The following is a 20,763-nucleotide window of genomic DNA, read 5'->3' on the forward strand; positions in this document are numbered from 1 at the left end:
AGGTGTTCATAGAGAAAGCTAAGGGGGAGATTCTGGGTGTGGTTATTGTGGAGAGTGGGTGGGGCTCCATCCTGCCCACCGTCATCATCGCCAACATGATGCACGCTGGGCCGGCTGAGAGGTCCGGCAGACTGAACATAGGAGACCAGATCATGTCCATTAATGGGACCAGTCTGGTGGGACTGCCACTGTCCACCTGCCAGAGCATCATCAAGGTATGTGTACGCTGTTGTTTCTGATGACGGACGTCATGAATAAAGATGCTTACACTGTATCTTGCTTACATTTCTCTACTTTTGTACATCGTTGTTTTTCTTAAAGCAATATCGTCAGAGGTGAATTCCAACATCGCCCAGCCCTAAGCTGATCCCATATGCTTTCCTTTATGTAGGGTCTGAAAAACCAGTCTGGGATCAAGCTCAACATTGTCAGATGTCCCCCAGTGACCACTGTACTCATCAGAAGGCCAGACCTCCGCTACCAGCTGGGCTTCAGTGTCCAGAATGGCATTGTGGGTAGCATTGTGATTCCGCGCTGTTTTTTATGAGAAAAGATTCTCACACTTCTGTGAAAGTCGGTTTGTCATTTAAAGAATTGATCCGTCCCTATCGACAGATCTGTAGCCTTATGCGCGGGGGCATCGCCGAGCGGGGCGGGGTCCGAGTGGGTCACCGCATCATCGAGATCAACAGCCAGAGTGTGGTGGCCACGCCCCATGAAAAGATTGTCCACATCCTGTCCAACGCCGTGGGAGAGGTAAGACATTCACTACCAAGCTAAATGTATAAAATCAGGGCAGGTTAAAGTCTTCGTGTTCTACAGTCCACCTGTCTGAGTAACACTGGATAAAAACGGATTTAGGAAAGGAGTGGACCTTCTTTAAGAAATGAAACAATATATTTATTGTTTTTAAACATGTCTTCAGTAGAAACCAGTGGACTGAGAGACAGACAGGGTAGGATAGTCAGAAGGTATTGAAAGACTAACACATCAAATATCAAATATCAGGCTTCATTTTTTATTTTTTTCTTCATGCATCTAAACATCCTATGGAAATATATTTGGTCATTTGTCTTTTCATGATTTAGTGACAATAAGAAATAAGTAACACTGCATCCTTTAAATGTCCTCATTACATTAAGATGTCCCTGAGCAGCATTACATCACAGTCAGTGTGTTCTGTCCAACACTCGTCTCGTTTCCACTGCATGGCCCGACTCGACCCGACCTGCTTGGAACTGTTCTTTTTTGGGGGTTTCCATTAGTAAAGAAATGCTTGTGCCAGAGTTTCATTAAATAATACAATGGAAGAATACAATAGAATACAAATAGAACACAATAGCAATGAGAGTATAAGGTAAATAAATACAGTAAATCAATCCAACTAACAAAGATGAAGAGTAAAAATACAAAGTGTATAAGAAGTGGTCCTGAAATAGAAAAGTAATACTGAGCATGATATTGTCAATGATATCTGAAAAGTAGAAGAAAGTTATATTGTAGATTAATGAAAATAATATTGCACACCAAATTGAAATGTAATATTGCACAATGTTGAAAAAGAAAGTGCTGTTGCACACGGTGGTGATTATTGTTGTAAGCAATTTTTCAACTGTCCTTCCTGCAGAAGGGGGCGGAGTTATACAGTTTGATGGCCACAGGTAGAAAAGACTTCCTGTGGCGTTCTGTGGTGAACGTGTTCATTGATCTCAATGAAGGTGCTCAGAAGTGACCTCAGAAGTATAGTACCTATAGGGTTCATAAATGCTGTTTTTTATGTTTCTATTTTAGTCAGGCACCCCCTTTTGGCCGGCTCAGGGTCCTAGTGTTCCTCAGGTTAGAACCATACAGAACCCTCCTCACTACACAGGGAATGCGTTGACAGTTATGTTAATCATTCCATGGACATTCTTTGTTGATGCAGATGGTGAGGATTGATTATGAAGGAAAATCACTGTCAAAATCCGAGAGCGCAAATGAGATCCACGCACAAATCAAACAGCCGCGCGCGTATTTTACTTTGACGAGCGCTTTTACATCACTCTGCGAAACTTTACTCTGCTTGCTCGCTCGCTCCAGTTTGTCTTTTTGACAGTAAGTGGGCGGAGCCAGTCTCTACATCTAATTGGTTACAATCCTCGTCTTCGGACAGACCGGATATCACTGTGACACTGACTCAGATTCTCAGAGATTTTCAGATTGCACTAATAATAATGCAGTAATAATGTACATCTTACTACACAGGTACTTTTACTTTATGCACTTAAAGTACATCTTGCTGATAATAACATACTTGACTAAGGTTTTGAATGCAGGTATTTACTGGTAGTGGATTGTTTCATCAGTATTAGTACGTTTACTGCAGTGAAGGATCTGAATATGTTTTCATCCACTAATTACTTGTCAGTGATTGAAGTTGGGCAAACAGTTCATATAGAAACAGTGGTTCCTAACCCTGGATCCAGATCCTTGAGCGGGTCCAAATTGTTGCTCATATTATATACAACTACATGATATCTCTTCTGTAAACACACCAGTATGATTAAATATGATCACATCATGTTTGAATCAATTCAGATCAAAGAGCTTCTTTGATCTGTTTGACTATCAAACACACATTGTCTGTAATAGAATGAAGAGTGAATTTAAATCAATCTGAGCAACTTGACTCCATTTACAAGAGAAACACATTTTTAATTAAAGCTGCAAGCAGCATTGATCGGGCCCTCGCAACGTGACACACGTCGAGGGTACTGGCAGGACTCTGGTTGATGCGGCAATGCATTTCTGTGACCATCATACACTGCATGCACAAGTTAGATGATATTTCCTGCGTCGACCAGCAGCATAGCAAGACCATGTTGCCAGGTCTTAAACCTCAAATGTTTTGAGTGTACCTCCGATACAATCATAAATGTAAGCCTGTTAAGATCATTAAGAAAATGAACGTGTGAATGTGCTTCAGTATTTGTAACATAACAGACTGTCAGGTTACTGGGATGGAGTTCAACTCCCTGCAGTGTCCTACTGATTGTATTTGGACTTACATGAAAGTTAACAGAACAGCAGTGTCATTTGTTTTTACTTGAACACTTTAATTTGACACTGTTTTCATTTTAAGCTCTTCTGTAACTTTAGATTGTAGTGTGAAGCATTCATTGTAACATTTAACCTGATTCTCATGTAGAAGCTCTAGACAGATCATTTATACTAATGCCCACTGACATGGTTTGAAAAACACTGTTGATTAACTTTTGTTCTCCAAGCATCTTAGTTTGCACATATTTAGATCAGAGAAGTCTTTTTCTCATGGTGTGCCCACAAACCCTGTTTGGGCCGCTGTTATTATAGAATTCTGTTTACGTCCGTGGTTGCCAGTAGGTGGCGCTATGACTATGAGTTAATATTGGCATGCAGAAGTCCTAAAATCACGACAGCAATCAAGCATGTCAAGTTTGGGGCAGTTTTGACAAAGTAAGGTTGAGTTACAAAAGCTTGATGGATGATGGCGCATCATGTAAAATTGCCGCGACACCAAGTCCATGTTATCCGATGAAACATCAAGCTTTTAGTAACTTTTAATCGTTAAGGTCTTTAGGTTGTTCTGACCAAATTCTAAGCTGATCGGATTATTTCCCTAGGAGGAGTTTGTAGTGCAGCACCTGGAAAAGGAAATAAAACCACAAGAAATTCATACAAAATTCAAATTGGCTGACTTCCGGTTGGGTTTAGAGCATGGACCCCTAAGACTTTTTTTTAAGTCTACATGTGATACACCTGCTTACTTAATTTCATACATCTAGGTGAAACGTACTGCGAGGGCTGCATCGTCGAAATATTGTAGGGGGCGCTATCGAGCCGAGTTGCCACTCTGAAGCATTAACATCACATCAGATAACTACATTTAGGATTTTAAATGTGTGTGACAAGTTTGATTTTGTTTTGAGTATTTTTAGCCCCTCAAAAACACCTTTGTTTTTCATGTCGAGGAATGCATCGCCACGGCAACGGCATTTCACGAAACAACAAGCTTTGAGTAACTTTTAATCAAAAAGGTCTTTAGATTGTTCTGACCAAATTCTAAGTTGATCTGATTAGTTCCCTGGGAGGAGTTCGTTAAAGTAGAGCGCCTGGAAATTGAAAAAACGACACTAGAAATTCAGACTAAATTCAAAATGGCTGACTTCCGGTTGGGTTTAGGGCATGGCCCCAAGAGACTTTTATTTAAGTCCACATGTGATACATGTGCCTACCAAATTTTGTTAATCTATGTGAAACGTACTGCGAGGGCTGCTTCGTCGAAATTTTGTAGGGGGCGCTATTGAGCCGATTTAACACTCTGATTGAATAAAATCATATTATAGAACTACATTTTGGCCTTGTGATCTGTGTGTCAAGTTTGCTTGTGTTTCGAGCTTTTTTAACCTCTCCAAATGACCATCGTTTTTCACGGCGAAGACTGCATTACCACGGCAACGGCGTTCGACGAAACATCAAAAGCTTAGAGAACTGGCATTATGAACTTCTTACATTTGTGTGGAACAAATTTGATGTTGATCTGATTTTCCAACTAAGAGAAACAAGCCAAAGTATAAAGACTTTAACTTACTGTTGCCAGTAGGTGGCGCTATGACTATGATTCAAAATTGGCTTGCAGATGTCTTCAGGCCTGGAGTTTAATCAAACATGTGAAATCTGGTAAAGATCTGATGATGCGGAGTCGAGTTACATCAGTTTATTAGTTCATGGCGAAGGATCGAAATTCGCAGAGCCGCCACGTCGCCACGCTTCGACAACTTCCTACAATTTTCACAATGAAGCATTATCAAGGTCTTAAGGCTTTTGTGACAAAATTTGAGAGGGATCCGATTAATCTGTGAGCAGTAGGGTGTCAAAGTACACAACCTATGACTTCCTGTTGCCACTAGGTGGCGCTATTACTATGATTCAAAATTGTCATATACATGTGTTCAGGATCAGGATGTTATGACATATGAGAAATTTGGAGCAGATTAGGCAATGTACAGCCGAGTTACAACAACTTCCTGTTTCATGGCGAATGGTGTTTTTTTGCCGCCACGCCACGGACACATAGTTCGATAACTTTTTGATCTTTGTGTATCGTTTCACTGCCAAGGTCTCAAGAGCATACTGACCAAATCTGAAGGCAATCGGGTTTAATCTCTAGGAGGAGTTCGTTAAAGTACGGCGCCTTGACACGGTCCAAAAACGTCATAAAATTCAAAATGGCCGACTTCCTGTTTGGTTTAGGATATACCTCCTTTTGACTTTTTTGTACGTCCCATCAGGTTCCACATACCTACCAAATTTCATACAGCTAGGTGAAACCCAAAGTTGGGGCTACTCTGTAGGGGGCGCTATCGAGCCAAAATGTCATGCCGCAGCTGGACACCCCAATAATACTGGAATTTTCACCACGATTGAATTTTGTGCCAAATTTCAAAAGATTCCCAGTATCCCAAGCACCTCCTTTTTGCGATGAAACTGGTACGATAATAATAATAATAATAATAATAATAATAATAATAATAATAATAATAATAATAATAAAAAACATTAGAATAACAATAGGTCCTCCGCTCCGACTACGTCGGTGCTCGGGCCCTAATAAAAAACATTAGAATAACAATAGGTCCTCCGCTCCGACTACGTCGGTGCTCGGGCCCTAATAATAATAAAAAACATTAGAATAACAATAGGTCCTCCGCTCCGACTACGTCGGTGCTCGGGCCCTAATTATTGTATTTCAAAACACTATTAACATAGATTGTATTTCATCAGCCTCTACAGTCTGAACACTGAACCTGTCAGACAAATGTAGAACATTGTGAGTAGTGTTTAGTGTTTAGTGGAGGATTGAGAACCACCTCTAACAGACCTAGGGTCTGTGTCACAGTGATATCCGGTCTGTCCGAAGACGAGGATTGTAACCAATAGATGTAGAGATACAACGGAGACTGGCTCCGCCCACTTACTGTCAAAAAGACAAACTGGAGCGAGCGAGCAGAGTAAAGTTTCACGGAGTGATGTAAAAGCGCTCATCAAAGCAAAATACGCGCGCGGCTGTTTGATTTGTGCGTGGATCTCATTTGCGCTCTCGGATTTTGACAGTGATTTGCCTTCATAATTGATCTGTATTGCTGCCGTCCATCAGTACTAGATAGTGTGAACTGACCTCTGTGTCTGCGTCTACTGTGACCCAAGGTTCTGTTGTGGATGAGCTGGTCCCAGCATCATATATCACAAACTCAGTAGTCCTCAATATTGGTCTTTGCCGCAGTGACCAGTGTCCAACGGGGTGTCTGGGTTGGCATTAACTGTTAATAGTTCCGTGACCTGAATGCTTTGTTGTGTGTGTGACTCCCTCAGATCCACATGAAGACGATGCCCGCAGCCATGTACCGCCTGCTGACCGCCCAGGAGCAGCCCGTTTACATTTAACAAGACAAAGCCCGGACCTCAAGCACCCTTTAAACTGTCAACGCCGCCGAGCCCCCCCGCCCCCCCTCTGTTCCCAGCCGATGGACTGTAGTGAGTTGTTAGTAGGATGGTTCTGTTGCTCAGCCGCTCACCTGACAAGAACGTAGACACCCAAACTATCCGTCTGCTGTCTCTAAAAGCTTTGTTCTGCTTACTTTGGCTACATGTGCAGTTGGTGAAGGGCATTCACACCTGATGCATTTCAGTCCTCCTGGCTCACTGTTGATGTTCAGAAACATTTCACACTTTCAAACATGTAGCACTGTAATCATTCTTTAGGGTATCTTACAGTTTATGGCCACTAAGACAGTTTGGAGACAATTTTGGTCATTGTTAAATTAGGAAAATGAGAACTTCTCACACACTAGAAACCATAATGAGCGGGACCTGAACCCCGATCGTGGACTTGATCTGCACATCCGACCCCGAACCCTGACTGTACTTTCGGCCATGCTGCTATCTCACTGGCAGGCCACTGCCTGTGTCTTGTTACATTTCCTCCACCAAATCATTTATGTGAGGAAAAATCTTTATTTATTGTTTCAGTTTTCATGTTGTAGCTCCGTTTCATGGGGCCGAGCTCGGTTTCACTTCTTGCTACTGTAACCCAAATACTGTACGTCGGTGCTCTTTGCACCACACAGAGCTCTCAGGAGGGCTTGTGTGTGAATCGAGCTGACAAATGTCACATTCCACGCGTTGCACTGCTTTGTAGAAGAGTTGATGCCGCAGCTCCTTTTTTGCGCTTCATGTTTCTGACTCTACCGCGGCCAACCGCTGCGGTGGCTGTTGTTTCCGTATCTTCTGTGCTCAGCACCAGCAGTAGCTCCATCACTTACACCACAGTGTCCAAACATAGCGTACCCGGTAACCAACAAACAACACGTAGCTCAGATGCAGCCTTTCACAAACTTCTGCAACAGTCCAATTATTTTGTTAACACTTTTACTTTAATTAAATGAGTTCAAACGCCAGCTAGACGTTTACTGTACAGTGATCACCAAAGACATCCTCCACACACCTTCTTCATGTAGCACCATTGTGTTGTTATGAGTTTAATGTGATGGTTCTTATAAATGTGATGAATCATAATAATTCAGTCATCATCAATAAGAAAGAGTGTGAAGGAGGGTCATTTTACATGAATGGATTATTATTGTGTCTTTAGACCATGTTCACGTTTCAACACTTCATCAGGAGGAAGATGGGCTTTAACTTCAAACATGATCCTTTTTGTCCGATTTTTCTTATTTTAATGTTTTACGGTAATTTGATATTTTTATTGTGTATTCATAGGGTTATGAATGGCGCTTATAGTAACACTGGATAAACAATGACATCGTGGCTGTCCTCTGAATGACTGTACTGGTGCTGCATGATTTATCCCATTTACTACAACAACAAATACATATTCTTTGCATGGTTGCTGGCCTTTTTAAAAAATGTACTTTTCTTCCCATCTTCTGCAAAATCAGCTGGCAAAAACTTGAAATTTTGGTTTTACCATCCATCACAGTGAGCTTTATTGTTCTCAAGGTATCCAGTTTCTACAAGCTTTCAGCGGAAATCAGTGGCTGCAGGAAATGGTCGACATGCATGTAAATAGAAGGTAATGGGCTGAAACATGTGAACACACTGGCATGGACTTCAGAAGGTTGTGGATATTGTTGATATACTGTTTTGAATGGAAGGTACATTTAATAGTAAAGTGCTGAGATCACATTAGACTACAGAGAAAGGCAAGTGGGAATAACATGTATTACATTTTATTTTTTCATAATACAACAACAACCTCTAAAAAACGTTTTCTGACAAAAAAAGACAAAAACAATCGCAGATTAAAAAAAGCGTAGGCAGGTGATATTTGAACCTGTTTATAACCTAGATTATCTATTATTTATATAGATCATTATTTCGATCAGACTAAGGTGGATCACAATAACTCCTTTCTTCCCATGGGCCTCTCAGGGCTTCAGTACCAGACAAAACTGGATGTGAATTAAAGTGAATGTGTTTATTGTGTACTCCTGAAGATGTACAGTATGTTTCAATTCAAACAAAATATATAACCTATTAGGTCAATTATAACCCTTAAACATACAGCCTCCCTAGGTCTCAGTGTGAAGCCCAGTTGTCCCTGATGGGTACGATGCCACACTTACATGAAGTAGATCATAAAAACCTTTTATTAAAAGTTGTACAATATTGTCTTTCATGCCACTACAGGTTGATTGCCCTTGGCTAAGAGTGTTCATATGTATTATAATCACAGTACATTTAGGGATTAATTCACTTAGCTGAAGATATTTAAAATCATTTTAAAAATTAAAAAATTTAAATAAGTGCTATGCTATTGCAGCCACATAGTGCTCCCTGTAAAATGTAGGTGAGTTGATTGGTTGGATTAAAAATTCAATGAGGACTTAAGAAATAAGAAATATCTGAACAATTAATGTCTCAAAATAGTGACTCAAAATATATGTTCCAAAACCAGTTGTTCAATATGTAACATGCAAATCAAACTTCTGAATCCTGTTCAATAGAAGGCTCAAATTGATCATTTAAACAGAGCGATCCCATGTTGTGTAGTGCAGCGGTCCTTCAGAATGCAGCGCATCAACAGCGCTGTGTCTATGTGTTAGCACCAGACATCAACAGCACTGTTTCTATGTGTTAACACCAGACATCAACAGCACTGTTTCTATGTGTTAACACCAGACATCAACAGCACTGTTTCTATGTGTTAACACCAGACATCAACAGTACTGGTTACTGGTTGCTGGTTATTGGGTTCCCTTGCAATATGAAACAAGTCACCACGGATTGTGTTGTCATCATGATTAAGGTTAAAGGTTAAACCTGATGTAGTGCAAAACAAATCAATGGAGTTAAAGACGTTTTAAAGGCCACTTCATTTGGACCTTTCTGGAGCCTCTTTTCTCCATTTTACTAAATGGTTTGAACCCAACACCAACTCCTCTGCATCTCTGTGAATGTATCTGCTCACTCCACCCCAACAAGTTCTGATGTCCCCGTTGGACCATGTGAACAGGACTTGTGTTAAACAGTAACACGTATCCCCAGATTGAGAAACCCACAGCTTATTCCATACGTCTGACCTCATTAATGAATCTCATCTTGGCCTTACTACTACTACTAGAATTTTTATGATGTTTAAACTGATACTGAAGAGGAATAGGGGCGACGGCAGCCATTTGTTTTTTGGGACTTTCAACGTGTCTTTCTCTGAAGACGCGTGCTTTACGCTCTGCTGTTCTTACTGCTAGTGTGGTGTGTACGATTACAACCAATGTACTCCGTGTTCCAACAAAAACCAGCTGGATATATAAAATACACATATAGATGAAATATATAGAAAACTATGTAAAGGTATATGCTTCTAATGGTTTTGTGTGTTTGGGTCAGCCTATAGGCAGTCGATAGAAAGCAACCTGAAGAGTCTTTATGTGGAATGTAGGAAGCTGGTTGTGTGAAATGAGTATATATGAATATATATATATATATATATATATATATATATATATATATATATATATATATATATATATATACACAGCTAGAGCACAAGATAATTTAAAGTGTGTGTGTGTGTGTGTGTGTGTGTAATATTTTCCCTCCATAGTGTGTCAGGGATTGTAGGCTAGCCCGACAACGAAGCTAACCAAGGAAACAAGCACTTGAAGCTGGCGGCGGCAGCAGGGTGGGCTAACGAGTATTTATAAGTGCACTCATTCTGAATGTAACTGAAACGTTAACTCTTATTGTGTCTAAAGATTAAAAGAAACAAAAAAAAATACCTTTTCTGTAAAGCAGCAGCAATGTTTATTTATTTGCTGGCTTTTCTTTTCTGTGATGTTCTAGCTATTGGAGCTACATTCCTGTACCAGAGGCAGAATGTTTGTAACAGTATTTACAACAATAAACCACTTGCAGAAGGACTTTGGCTTGGACCGCTGATTCTCATTGAGCCCTGCATGAATCGTCGGTGGGGATTTTGATGCTGTTTTTGAGTTCTGTTCGTGTAGAATAGACCCTTCCATTAAGCTGTGACTTTACACTCTGATGAAGTGGTTTAGCTCGACTAGTACAGATGTACAATGAACATGTTTCAAAGCTACAAAAACATTTCTTTAAATTCTCTTTTCTTTTTCAGCTCTAAAGAAGACAATCATCAGTCAGTGAAGACTTTCTCAATGACGTCTGTATAGCATACTACACTATGAATACTATTAACTTTCTATTGGATTACACTATATACTTTGATTTTACATTAGTTATGACATACTGTATTGTGAAAATATATTTTTTTATTTCAATTTGAACGACTAACCATACCATGTATGTTTTTTACATACATTATGATGACTTTTAATGACCTTTTTAAAAATAATGTACAACTTTTATTTTTCTTACATACTACTAGGCAAAGAAAAGCAAGTTTATTTGTACATCACATTCCAACAACAAGGTAATTCAAAGTGCTTCACATAAAACCATTAAAAGCATCAAAACATAAGGCAAAAGAAAAGGAGATTTAAAAACAAGTAAGAACATTCATTGAAACATTAAAAACAGGAACAGTCATTAAAACACTAAAAAGCTGTGTAAGAAAATAAAATACAGTGAAATGCAGAAATGCATGCGATGTATTAATCTCCTTGCGGTCCCTCCCACCTCACTGCATTCCACGTTTTCATGACCTTGTGCGTGGACTGTTCATGGTTCCTCCTGAGTGGGAGAGACGAAACCTAATGTGGATCAATTAAAGGGAGCAAAGAGAAACGTCTTCAGTCTGGATCTTAAGGAGCTGAGGGTCTCAGCAGACCTGCAGCTTTCTGGGACTTTGTTCCAGATATGTGGAGCAGAAGAAGTGAACGCTGCTTCTCCATGTTTCTGAGTAATCCAATCTCACATGTAATCAATTAGTATTAACGCTATTAATCTCCATTGCTCCTGTAGGAATTTAAGGCACTATTTTTAGTGCCCTGTCATGAGTTTAGAGTGACAAACTACCATTTAGACACAAATGTCATAACAGCGTTACATGTCTTGTATTTAACTGTTTAACAGAACCTCACTTTCATCTCATATTGCGGACTTTTCAACATAACTTGTGCTCTTGAACACTCACTGAAATACCTGGTGGGAGGGGCTACACGCGTTCACTTCCGCAACAACTGAGGTCAGAAAGGTAAAACAGAAGATGTCTCCTCCTGCCTCGTTTTACACGCACGTAAACCTCTTCGGAGTGCGTCTCTTAATTTATGGGAGTTGTGTGAATGTGTCCGGGAACACTTTACACAGATTACAATTACAAATTCACTGAGCGGACGCGGAACTCCAAATGATAGGATACGTGTGAAACGTTAAGTCTAGTTTTAAGACATCGGGACGCTGGCTGTAAATGAGTGAGTCTCTTTTTTAATGTAACTGAATTCCCTGATGCCACGAGTAACTTTGTATTTATATCTAACCCGGATATACGTGTAATATACGTGTAATATACGTGTAATGTGCTTCTACGCTGCCTCTGCACAGACGGACGCGGCTGTCAGCGCCTTCAGGTCGTAGTCCTCTTGTAGCGGAGACGATCTTTGATACCGGTGTCCACTTCTTACTCCAGTGTCGGTTGGTTCTCTCGAGCCTAAGTTGACGCAGTTTCACAGGTGGACGCGGTCTCTTGGGGGGACCCGTGTACGTTTCTGTGTATCTGTAGTGAATATGTGAGACTATAATGATGTAATGCTCACGTGGACACTTGTCTGGACAGTAAGGGCTTTAAGAACAACCCTGTTACTGACGTAGTCAATGATGTAAACTAGTGCAACATTTACTGCACAATCATTGAAGCGTAGTGATTAATGTAGTGTAGTGTTATTGTACTACCTCGTATTTTGCCCCCTGTAACGAGCCAGTGAAGACCGGAGGTCAACCCTTCAGAATAAAAGTAAGTGTAAATTAATAATCAAAATATTACTATTTGGTTTTGTAATTTCAGCTTCTTCCGTGTGATTTTACTATACGGTAGAATCCTTGTGGGCAGTGTTTTTCATTGTGTGTCCACTTGAAGTGGAGTTGTTGTTATTACCTGGACTAGTTGAACACCTGAAGTGCTTGTGATGACTTTGTGTGTAACTCTGTCCTGATTATCAGCATGGGCGTCAAAGTAGCCGTGAGCTGCACCGTGTCGTACGTCCTGCTGGACGTCATTGTCACCACGGTCCTGTACACACACGGATCACATTTGGGCGTGTTCAAAAAGGAGGTACTGGACTTACACATCCTTCGGTCGGCGTTGGACCTCTGGGGGACCGTGCTGCTCAGAGCCTCCCTCCTGCTGGGCGCCTCCATAGGGGTCTGGTGGAATAGACGGGACGGCCCGCAGAGGGTCGCCAAACTCTCCGCCCCCGTCGTCTTCATCTCCCTGATCCTCATCACCTACGCCCTGGCCAAGCTGCTGATGCTGACCGAGCTGGAGCCTCTCACCCACCGGCCCTGGTCCCTGAGCCTCATATGTTGGACTTGTGCCTCCTCTCTGTGTGTCGTGCTGCTCTGGAGACTGCTGGGGAAGGAGTCCCACTTTAGTCCCAATGGTGGCAGCAGCAGCGGTAGGGGAGGAGGGGGCTGTAAGGACACTGAAAGGCTGCTGGGGGCAGCTGGTGAGGAGGAGCAGGAGGTGGGCTGTGAGAGCAAGACGAAGAAGGAGGAAGAGGAGGAGGGGGGGAGAAGCCAGGAGAAGATCGGCTCTGGGGCGACACTCGGACGTCTGCTGACATACTGCAGGAAGGACGGCAGGCTGCTGTCTGTAGCCGTCCTCTTCCTCCTCATCTCTGCCGTGTGTGAGTGTCCTTGATGTAGTAGCATGAACCCGTCCGGTACTGAGTGGAGTACTGAGTCCACGCGTACTGACCGTTACTCATTCATTACACGTAGCTCCTGCTCTCACCAGGAGCGTCAAAATTAAAGCATTCAACTGCTTCTTTTTTTCCCTCCTTATTTCGGTGCTCCATAAAATGTCACCTCACTTCCAATGCGACTCCCTAACAGAGTAAACGATGAGCCTTTTAACAATATCTGCAACTCACTTTCATTAGTTTTTAACTTGTATTATTCTTAGTCTGCCGAATAAATGTCAATGTAAGGGATATTCTCCCAGATTCTTCTCATCTCAATAATTGATGGTGTGTTGTGTGTGTGTGTGTGTGTGTGTGTGTGTGTGTGTGTGTGTGTGTGTGTGTGTGTGTGTGTGTGTGTGTGTGTGTAGGTGAGGCCTTCATACCGTACTACTATGGGGAAGCAATAGACGGCATCGTGGTTCACCAGAGCATGGAGTACTTCACTAAGCCTGTGATCATGCTGTCAGTGCTGGCCTTAGCCAGGTGAGTATCCGAAGGCTGTTTAAGAAATCAAATATTGATATCATGTTAGTAACACACATTTGATAATATCGTGTCAATAATCGGCGCTTCTTAAAGGCCCAGTGTGCAGCATTTCGGGGGGAACTGTTAAATGGAATATAACATTAATGTTTATTTTGGTGATTAATGGCCTGGAAATAAGAATCGTTGTGTTTGTGTTACCTTTAGAATGAGCCGTTTATGTCTACATAGGGAGCGAGTTCTCTTCGCAGAGTCCTCCATGTTGCACCGCCATGTACTACGGAAGCTCAGAACAGACAAAACAAACTTGTTTTTTGTGTCGGCCACCGTCGTTCTCCTACCGCTTGGCACACGAGAGAAGTTTCAGTTTGGTTGCAATCTGCAACCTCGCCGCTAAATGTCGCCAGATCCTACACACTGGCCCTTTAAATCCTTTTATACATACAGTCACAGACTCTCTCCACCTCCCTACACTTTCATTTTTAATCTCATAACATAATTTAACATTTCACTAGCACTACTCCATCTCGGTCTCTTTAGCAGCATTCTCATGGCGTCATTAGAAGCTACTTGAAGTCTCTGAATTGTGTGCATTTTCAAAATAAAGTTGCCTTAGAGAGACACTTACAGATCAACAAAAGGTGACACGGGTATTTGTTTACACCAAAGTATCGCAAACTAGGATTCTTCCGTTTTCTTTATCGTAATGGAATTTATAATTGCTTTGGCGTTTTGCGATCGTTGGGCAGCACACAGAGGAGGGGGGACAGGAAGGAGAGCGTGATGATATGACGTGGCGAAGCCGCGACGTCCCTTATGCCAAACCAGACTGGAAGGCCTTACGACACCTTCACCCTCTCCTCAGTTCTCTCGCGATGGGGGTACGCGGAGGAGTCTTCACCCTGATGTTCGGCAAGTTGAACCTCCGGCTCAGGAACCATCTCTTTAGAACTCTGATGAGGCAGGAAATTGCCTTTTTCGATGAAAACCATACAGGTGATATAGGAACACTGTACATCCCTCCTGTGTTATTGATTTCTCCCCCTGTATGCTGCAGGGGGCGGGGCTTCTCCGACAAAAGGGCCGCTCTTCTAATGCTGTTACCTGCCCGCATTTCCCTGCAGGTGACATCATTTCACGCCTGTCGGCCGACACCACCCAGGTGAGCGACCTTATCTCCGTGAATATCAACATCTTCCTGCGGAGCGTGGTGAAGGGCGCCGGCTTCTCCGTCTTCATGCTCGGCATTTCCTGGAAGCTCACGCTGGTGGCCGTCATGGGCTTCCCTTTCCTCGGCTTCGTCTCCAAATTTTATGGCGATTACTACAAGGTGAAGGAGATTTTTTTACGTCTGTGTTTCATTGGCAGATAAAATCAAATTCTAAGTTGTATTTGTGACTTCTTCTTTTTTCTTCAGAAATTGACAAAAGAGGTGCAAACGGTCCTCGCGGAGGCCAATAAGGTGGCGGAGGAGACCATATCGGCCATGAGGACGGTGCGGAGCTTCGCCAATGAGGGAGGGGAGGCCGACTGCTACTACGGCAAGCTGTTGGTCATGTTCCAGCTCAACAAAAAACAAGCCCTGGCCTACGCCGGCTACGTGTGGTCCAGTTCGGTAGGGATCGCGGTCGGCCCCTTCGGACGAAGACGTAGAGCTCCAAATCTGTACGAATACTCGTGATTCACTCACACCTGCGTGTCACAGTGTGGGCTTGTGTGTTTTTTTTCAGATCTCTGAGCTTGCTTTAGAGGTTGCTATCCTCTACTACGGCGGCCATCTTGTAGTAACCGGTCAGATGAGTGGCGGTGCCTTGATATCTTTTTTCATATACATGCTGGAACTGGGGGAATGTCTGGAGGTATTTCATCCGTTTTATTCATTTCTTTCACGCGTCTGAAGCCACAAATCCACTCTAACTGAAGGCGTGTGCGTTTCCATCTTCCAGAGCATTGCGTCGGTGTACACGGGCCTCATGCAGGGAGTTGGGGCTGCCGAGAAAGTTTTCGAGTACCTGGACAGGAAACCCAAACACCCGGCAGAGGGCACAGAGGCTCCGGACACGTGCGCCGGTGTGGTTGAGTTTAAAGACATCACGTTTGCCTACCCGACGCGTCCCGACATTGATATTCTCAAGGTGCGTTCTGAGGGGTCGTGCTGTCGCCACGCGTTGATGAACTCTGTATAACTCTTCACACCATTCAAAAGTGATCAAGTGTTTCTAATTCACTCAGATCAGTATTAGACGATACCAAGGTTAGACTGATATGTCGCATGTGTTTCAAATCTGCATTAAAGGGACAGTCCACCCCAAATCAATCAAAAATACACATTTGTCCTCTTACCTTTAGTGCTATTTATCAATTTAGATAGTTTTGTTGTAAGTTGCCCAGCTCTGGAGATATCGGCTTCGCTCCAATATATTGGGATTATAAGACACTTGGTTTGTGGGGCTCAAAGCTCAAAAGCAACGATTTGTTCCAGAAATTATGACCCGGTTACTCAAGATAATCTTCAGACCTTGCAGGCGCACTGGTGTTTCATTTAAGCGCTGCGTCCCGGTCCAGAGGAAGGACAATAACTCGGCTATTGGTGCATTTTACAACTTTTAGGACCTAATGATTCTGATTCGTATTGGGAATTTAATTTACCTAAAAAATACAAAATATCGACCCAATGGATTCACGTGACAGACCCTGGAGTTTTAATTCCACCGTTTGGCTTTTTTTTCATGCACATTGCTTCAGAGTCCAGCTCGGTGACAGCGCGGGATGTAAACATAACGGGCGTCTTCCTTGGCTTGACGTTAGCTTGCTCAGTGGTGCTAGGGAAGCTTGCGGCATCAATTAGCTTTCGTCTGCTACGTGATACGATTGGCGGGTGTAGTTCGGTAGAAAGAAAACAGTCCCGACATGAAACTGCCCACATCAGGGTCTGTGGATCATCTTGAGTAACCGGGTCATGATCTCTGGAGGGAGACGTTGCTGTTTTTCAAATGTATTTTTCTTTTTGTGGTGCTTTCAGCACAAGCCGAGAGCCATATAGTCCCATTATACTGGAGAGAATATGTCCATAACTGACGACTCGCACTGAAACAATCTAGATTAATGAATAGCACTACAGGTGTCCCTTTTTAAGTATTTTTATCTTTATACCATGTCAGGAATGCAGTTGTGGGGGAATCATCATTTTTTAAATTGTATTACTATATTTGAATAATATATGTGATAACATTTAAATTTGAAGATAATAAAATCACTCTATATGCAAACAATGTCAGCAATCGATTACACCAAAAATATCAGTTGTCCTATGGCCTTGAACCGAGCACCACACCCACCCTACTTCCCTTCTTTATTTTAGATACTGCTCAACCTTCTTTTTAGTTTAGAACAACCCACCACTTCTGAATGGACGTGTTTTGCAGGAGGTGTCCTTCACGCTGAGGCCCGGGGAGGTCACCGCCCTCGTGGGACCTTCAGGCAGCGGGAAGAGCTCCTGTGTGAGTCTGCTGGAAAACTTCTACCTTCCCCAGAAGGGCCAGGTGCTGCTGGACGGAAAGCCCGTTCACGCCTTCCGCCACGACTACCTCCATTCCAAGGTCGGTCTATAGCGGTGTGATTGATGCATGTCCCTTTTAATGATGAGACGTATTGACAACAGATCAACCAAATGAAAAGACCACAACTAGTAACGCGTGAGTCTGTCCCTCAGTGCTTTTCAACTTAACTTATTGTAAGTCAGGGTTTTCTAGGGAGTTCTAATTTTAGTCCGGAGCTATTTTAACTGTCTGTCACACATAAACCATCTGTTTGTGTCTGTGTTTCTGCAGGTAGGCCTTGTGGGCCAAGAACCTGTGCTGTTTGCCCGGACGGTGGAGGAGAACATCACCTACGGCCTGACCGACATCCCCATGGAGGTTGTGGTGCAGGCTGCCACCAAGGCTAATGCTCACGATTTTATCAAGGCCCTGCCAACAGGCTACGAGACAGGTCATCATTATAGGAGACAATCGGCAGTATTGTTGATGAAGAGGGGCTGATTCATATTTTTCCTCAACAAAAAAGGCTTGAAACGTGTCGTCCGCTAAACCACCGGTTTCCTACGGTACGGAGCGCCTAGCGTGCGCTGTTCACCTTTTTCTGCCGTTTTTTTAGATGCGTATAAAATATTCTCTTTACAGCACCAAACGTGTTGCACCGCTCATCAATGTCATCAATGACCGAGGCAGCCAATCAAATCGAGCAACTTTACTACTTCCCTACTGACTTCCTGTTTTGATGGCGGTGGATGTGGTTGGAACGGACATCGATATTAACGATAGTTAATTACAATGAACTATATCATTTTCCCTTCCTCCTCTTTCAACAGCAAGAGCTCGATGTCTGAATTGAATCATTTCCCCCGTTATTTACATTTGATCGCCTGGCTGCACGCACGCCCCCCCGCCCCACCGACTCATCAGTGGTTTTGCTCGATTCGCTTTGGGGCCTTTTTGACGCGTCTTGGAGTGATTGGCCCCTGAGGTTTTCTATACTACACCACATTTGCATTGCAACCATTTGCAGCAGCGCCACCCGTGGAAGGAGGCCTTACCAGAACCAACTGGGTATTCAATGGCTGGCTGTCCACGAAGCTAATTTTTTTCTCAAGCCAAAAAGCGCTTTCTGAAATTTAGTGATTCTTCAACTAGAAGCGCTCGGAAGAAAGACGCTGGGTGCAGCACTTTTTGTCCAGGCGGTCGAATGTGCTCTCATAGCCTGTATGTAAGCAGTAGACGTGGTCATCGTGACGTCCCCCGTTGGTTTGTGGACTGATGTTTGAAGCTTCGGGTTTGGCGATTTTACCGTCGCGATCTTGGATTACGGCTGTAGCCATGTTGTTTGTTTTTGCAACCAATCATAAATTTGGAATGATGAGGAGTGACTTAGAGACGCCGTATACGGCTCTGGTAGAGGCAGCGACCTGTCAATCACAGTAAGCCCGCCCTAAAGCATACTCTGCTTTATGGTCTATTTGACTCTAAATGGGCTGATTATTTTTCACTAGAGGAGTCACCCCCTCATGGTCAGTAGAGAGAATGCAGATTTTAAGAAGTTTTCCGCTTGGCTTCACTCGGTAGAACCGGAGGTTGCCGCCGGCTCTCTCCTCATTGGGAACGATTGAAAAAAATGTTACACTGAGAAACGATGATTGTCACGTAAGAGAAAACACCAAGACAATATTTTCTGTCTACATAATTGTGAATACATGTTTTCAATTTGAATAACAACTGCTACTGGATATAGTAAGCTTTTAAAATACATTTTAGTGACGTTTTTTCCAGAGACCCCATCAAAATGTTGCTGTTGATGCTTTCAGGGGTCTCAAGCGTCGAGAAGGGCCCGAATCTCGCACACTGCAGGCAATACTTACCCGAGTCAAATACTATTTTAGGATTAGAAGTTAAACTATCGGCCTCATAATAGCCTCCCTGCACTGGTCTCCTTCACTTTTAGGCTCAGCGGGATCTTGTCCCCAATAACATCTCAAATATGACTTACTAGCGCTATGGGTACCTACGTACATGTTATTGTTTTATTAACAAAAAGGAAGTGCCTGGTAAAGATGAAGTCATGCAGCTGAGTTATCGCTCCATGTCGTTCCCCAGGTGTCGGTGAGAAAGGCACCCAGTTATCCGGGGGGCAGAAACAACGGGTGGCCATCGCGAGAGCTCTCATCCGCAACCCTCGAGTTCTCATCCTGGACGAGGCGACCAGCGCCCTGGATGCGGAGAGCGAACACACCGTAAGTAAAAAGGTTGCGCTGGTGAACTTTGAGCTGTCTCAGGGACCACTTTGTTTGACCGCTGGCGTCTCTGCTGCAGGTCCAGACGGCTCTGAACGACATCATGCGGGAGCACACGGTGCTGGTGATTGCCCACCGGCTCAGCACGGTGGAGAGGGCAAACAACATCGTCGTGATCGACAGGGGCCGCGTGGCCGAGCAGGGGTCTCACGCTCAGCTGATGGCCGGCGGGGGGCTCTACTGCAAGCTGGTGCAGAGGCAGGTCCTGGGCATCGAGACGGGGGAGGAGGTCCTCAACCCGGCCGATGGAGTCAGACAGAAATCTGGCGGCGGACGGCAGCGGAGGAGACAAAGCAGCAGCAGCAGCAGCGAGCCAGAGTGCATTGTGCACTACTGAGATTGAACTGTAGTGTGTGGGAATGGACTGCTGGATGTTTATGAGGGTAGAATGTTTTTTGGACACTCTGGGATTCATGTGTATGAATTCCATATGTACCGTTGGTCCTCAGACTAAATTTACACTGCAGAACACTCAAAACACTCACCTGAAAAATACAAAAACTTACTGTGTGTGTGTGTGTGTGTGTGTGTGTGTGTGTGTGTGTGTGTGTGTGTGTGAGAATGTATGATAACATCACAGAGGGTTGGCATTGCCACTGGAAATAACTGAATGTCCACTATCACTAACTGATACATCAGCTTTAATGATTGTACTGTAGGAGGTTGTGTTCATTATTTTACATCGTCATTACAATCCAGACAGATACATTATTGTTTTGCTAAAGTCTTAGATAAAGCCTTAAATAAACTGCATGTTGGCTATTGAATCAAACATAAATTGAAGCTGCAAGCAGCCATGTACGGGCGTCCCGCGCGTCGGGGTACTGGAGGGACGCCGGCAGACGCGGCCAGAATTATCTGCGACCATCAGACAGAGCGCCCACAAGTTAGACGTATTTTTAATGCGTGGAGTGTGTGATGTTGGAAATCATGTAGTGCACACATTCCAATAGTTCCCGTATCCACTATGTGGCGCTAGAGAACACGCACAAACATGAATTATTTTGCTCTATATCA

The 20,763-nt window shown here is 43.3% G+C and overlaps 2 protein-coding genes across 5 annotated transcripts in view; both read left to right on the forward strand.

The window, feature by feature from the left end:
* apba1a (amyloid beta (A4) precursor protein-binding, family A, member 1a) overlaps window positions 1-10,454 on the forward strand; it is a 50,675-nt gene extending 40,221 nt beyond the window's left edge. For both annotated transcript variants that reach the window (XM_068720766.1, XM_068720767.1), the window contains 4 exons: window positions 3-215; window positions 392-511; window positions 616-756; window positions 6,391-10,454. In XM_068720766.1, the coding sequence (XP_068576867.1) occupies window positions 3-215; window positions 392-511; window positions 616-756; window positions 6,391-6,462 (546 nt within the window). In that variant the 3' untranslated portion in view covers window positions 6,463-10,454. The remainder of the gene's footprint in view (window positions 1-2; window positions 216-391; window positions 512-615; window positions 757-6,390) is intronic.
* A 1,251-nt stretch (window positions 10,455-11,705) lies between these two features.
* On the forward strand, window positions 11,706-20,499 carry abcb9 (ATP-binding cassette, sub-family B (MDR/TAP), member 9). 3 transcript variants are annotated; one of them, XM_068720833.1, is made up of 12 exons: window positions 11,706-12,469; window positions 12,676-13,361; window positions 13,787-13,901; window positions 14,767-14,897; window positions 15,026-15,231; window positions 15,319-15,516; window positions 15,632-15,760; window positions 15,848-16,036; window positions 17,327-17,500; window positions 17,732-17,891; window positions 19,550-19,686; window positions 19,766-20,499. In XM_068720833.1, exons 2-12 carry the CDS (start codon window positions 12,677-12,679, stop codon window positions 20,081-20,083), a joined length of 2,442 nt encoding a protein of 813 aa, XP_068576934.1. In that variant the 5' UTR covers window positions 11,706-12,469; window position 12,676; the 3' UTR covers window positions 20,084-20,499. The 3 variants fall into 3 exon arrangements, with proteins under 3 accessions (XP_068576934.1, XP_068576937.1, XP_068576936.1); XM_068720836.1 differs by having other exon boundaries at window positions 17,732-17,818; window positions 19,766-19,876; XM_068720835.1 differs by lacking the exon at window positions 11,706-12,469 and having other exon boundaries at window positions 12,519-13,361.
* Window positions 20,500-20,763: the final 264 nt, after the last annotated feature.

The sequence above is a fragment of the Cebidichthys violaceus genome, unplaced genomic scaffold (genome assembly GCF_023349555.1).
Source record: "Cebidichthys violaceus isolate CVI_PGR_0920_01 unplaced genomic scaffold, fCebVio1.0.p SCAF_26, whole genome shotgun sequence".
Taxonomy (NCBI): domain Eukaryota; kingdom Metazoa; phylum Chordata; class Actinopteri; order Perciformes; family Stichaeidae; genus Cebidichthys; species Cebidichthys violaceus.

Bases quoted from the DNA above. Each gene is read 5' to 3' on its own strand.
- abcb9 (XM_068720833.1), top strand. From the start codon at position 12,677: ATGGGCGTCAAAGTAGCCGTGAGCTGCACCGTGTCGTACGTCCTGCTG. The intron at 13,902-14,766 runs GTGAGTATCCGA...CCCTCTCCTCAG, and splicing joins TCAGTGCTGGCCTTAGCCAG to TTCTCTCGCGATGGGGGTAC. The intron at 16,037-17,326 runs GTGCGTTCTGAG...CGTGTTTTGCAG, and splicing joins CCGACATTGATATTCTCAAG to GAGGTGTCCTTCACGCTGAG.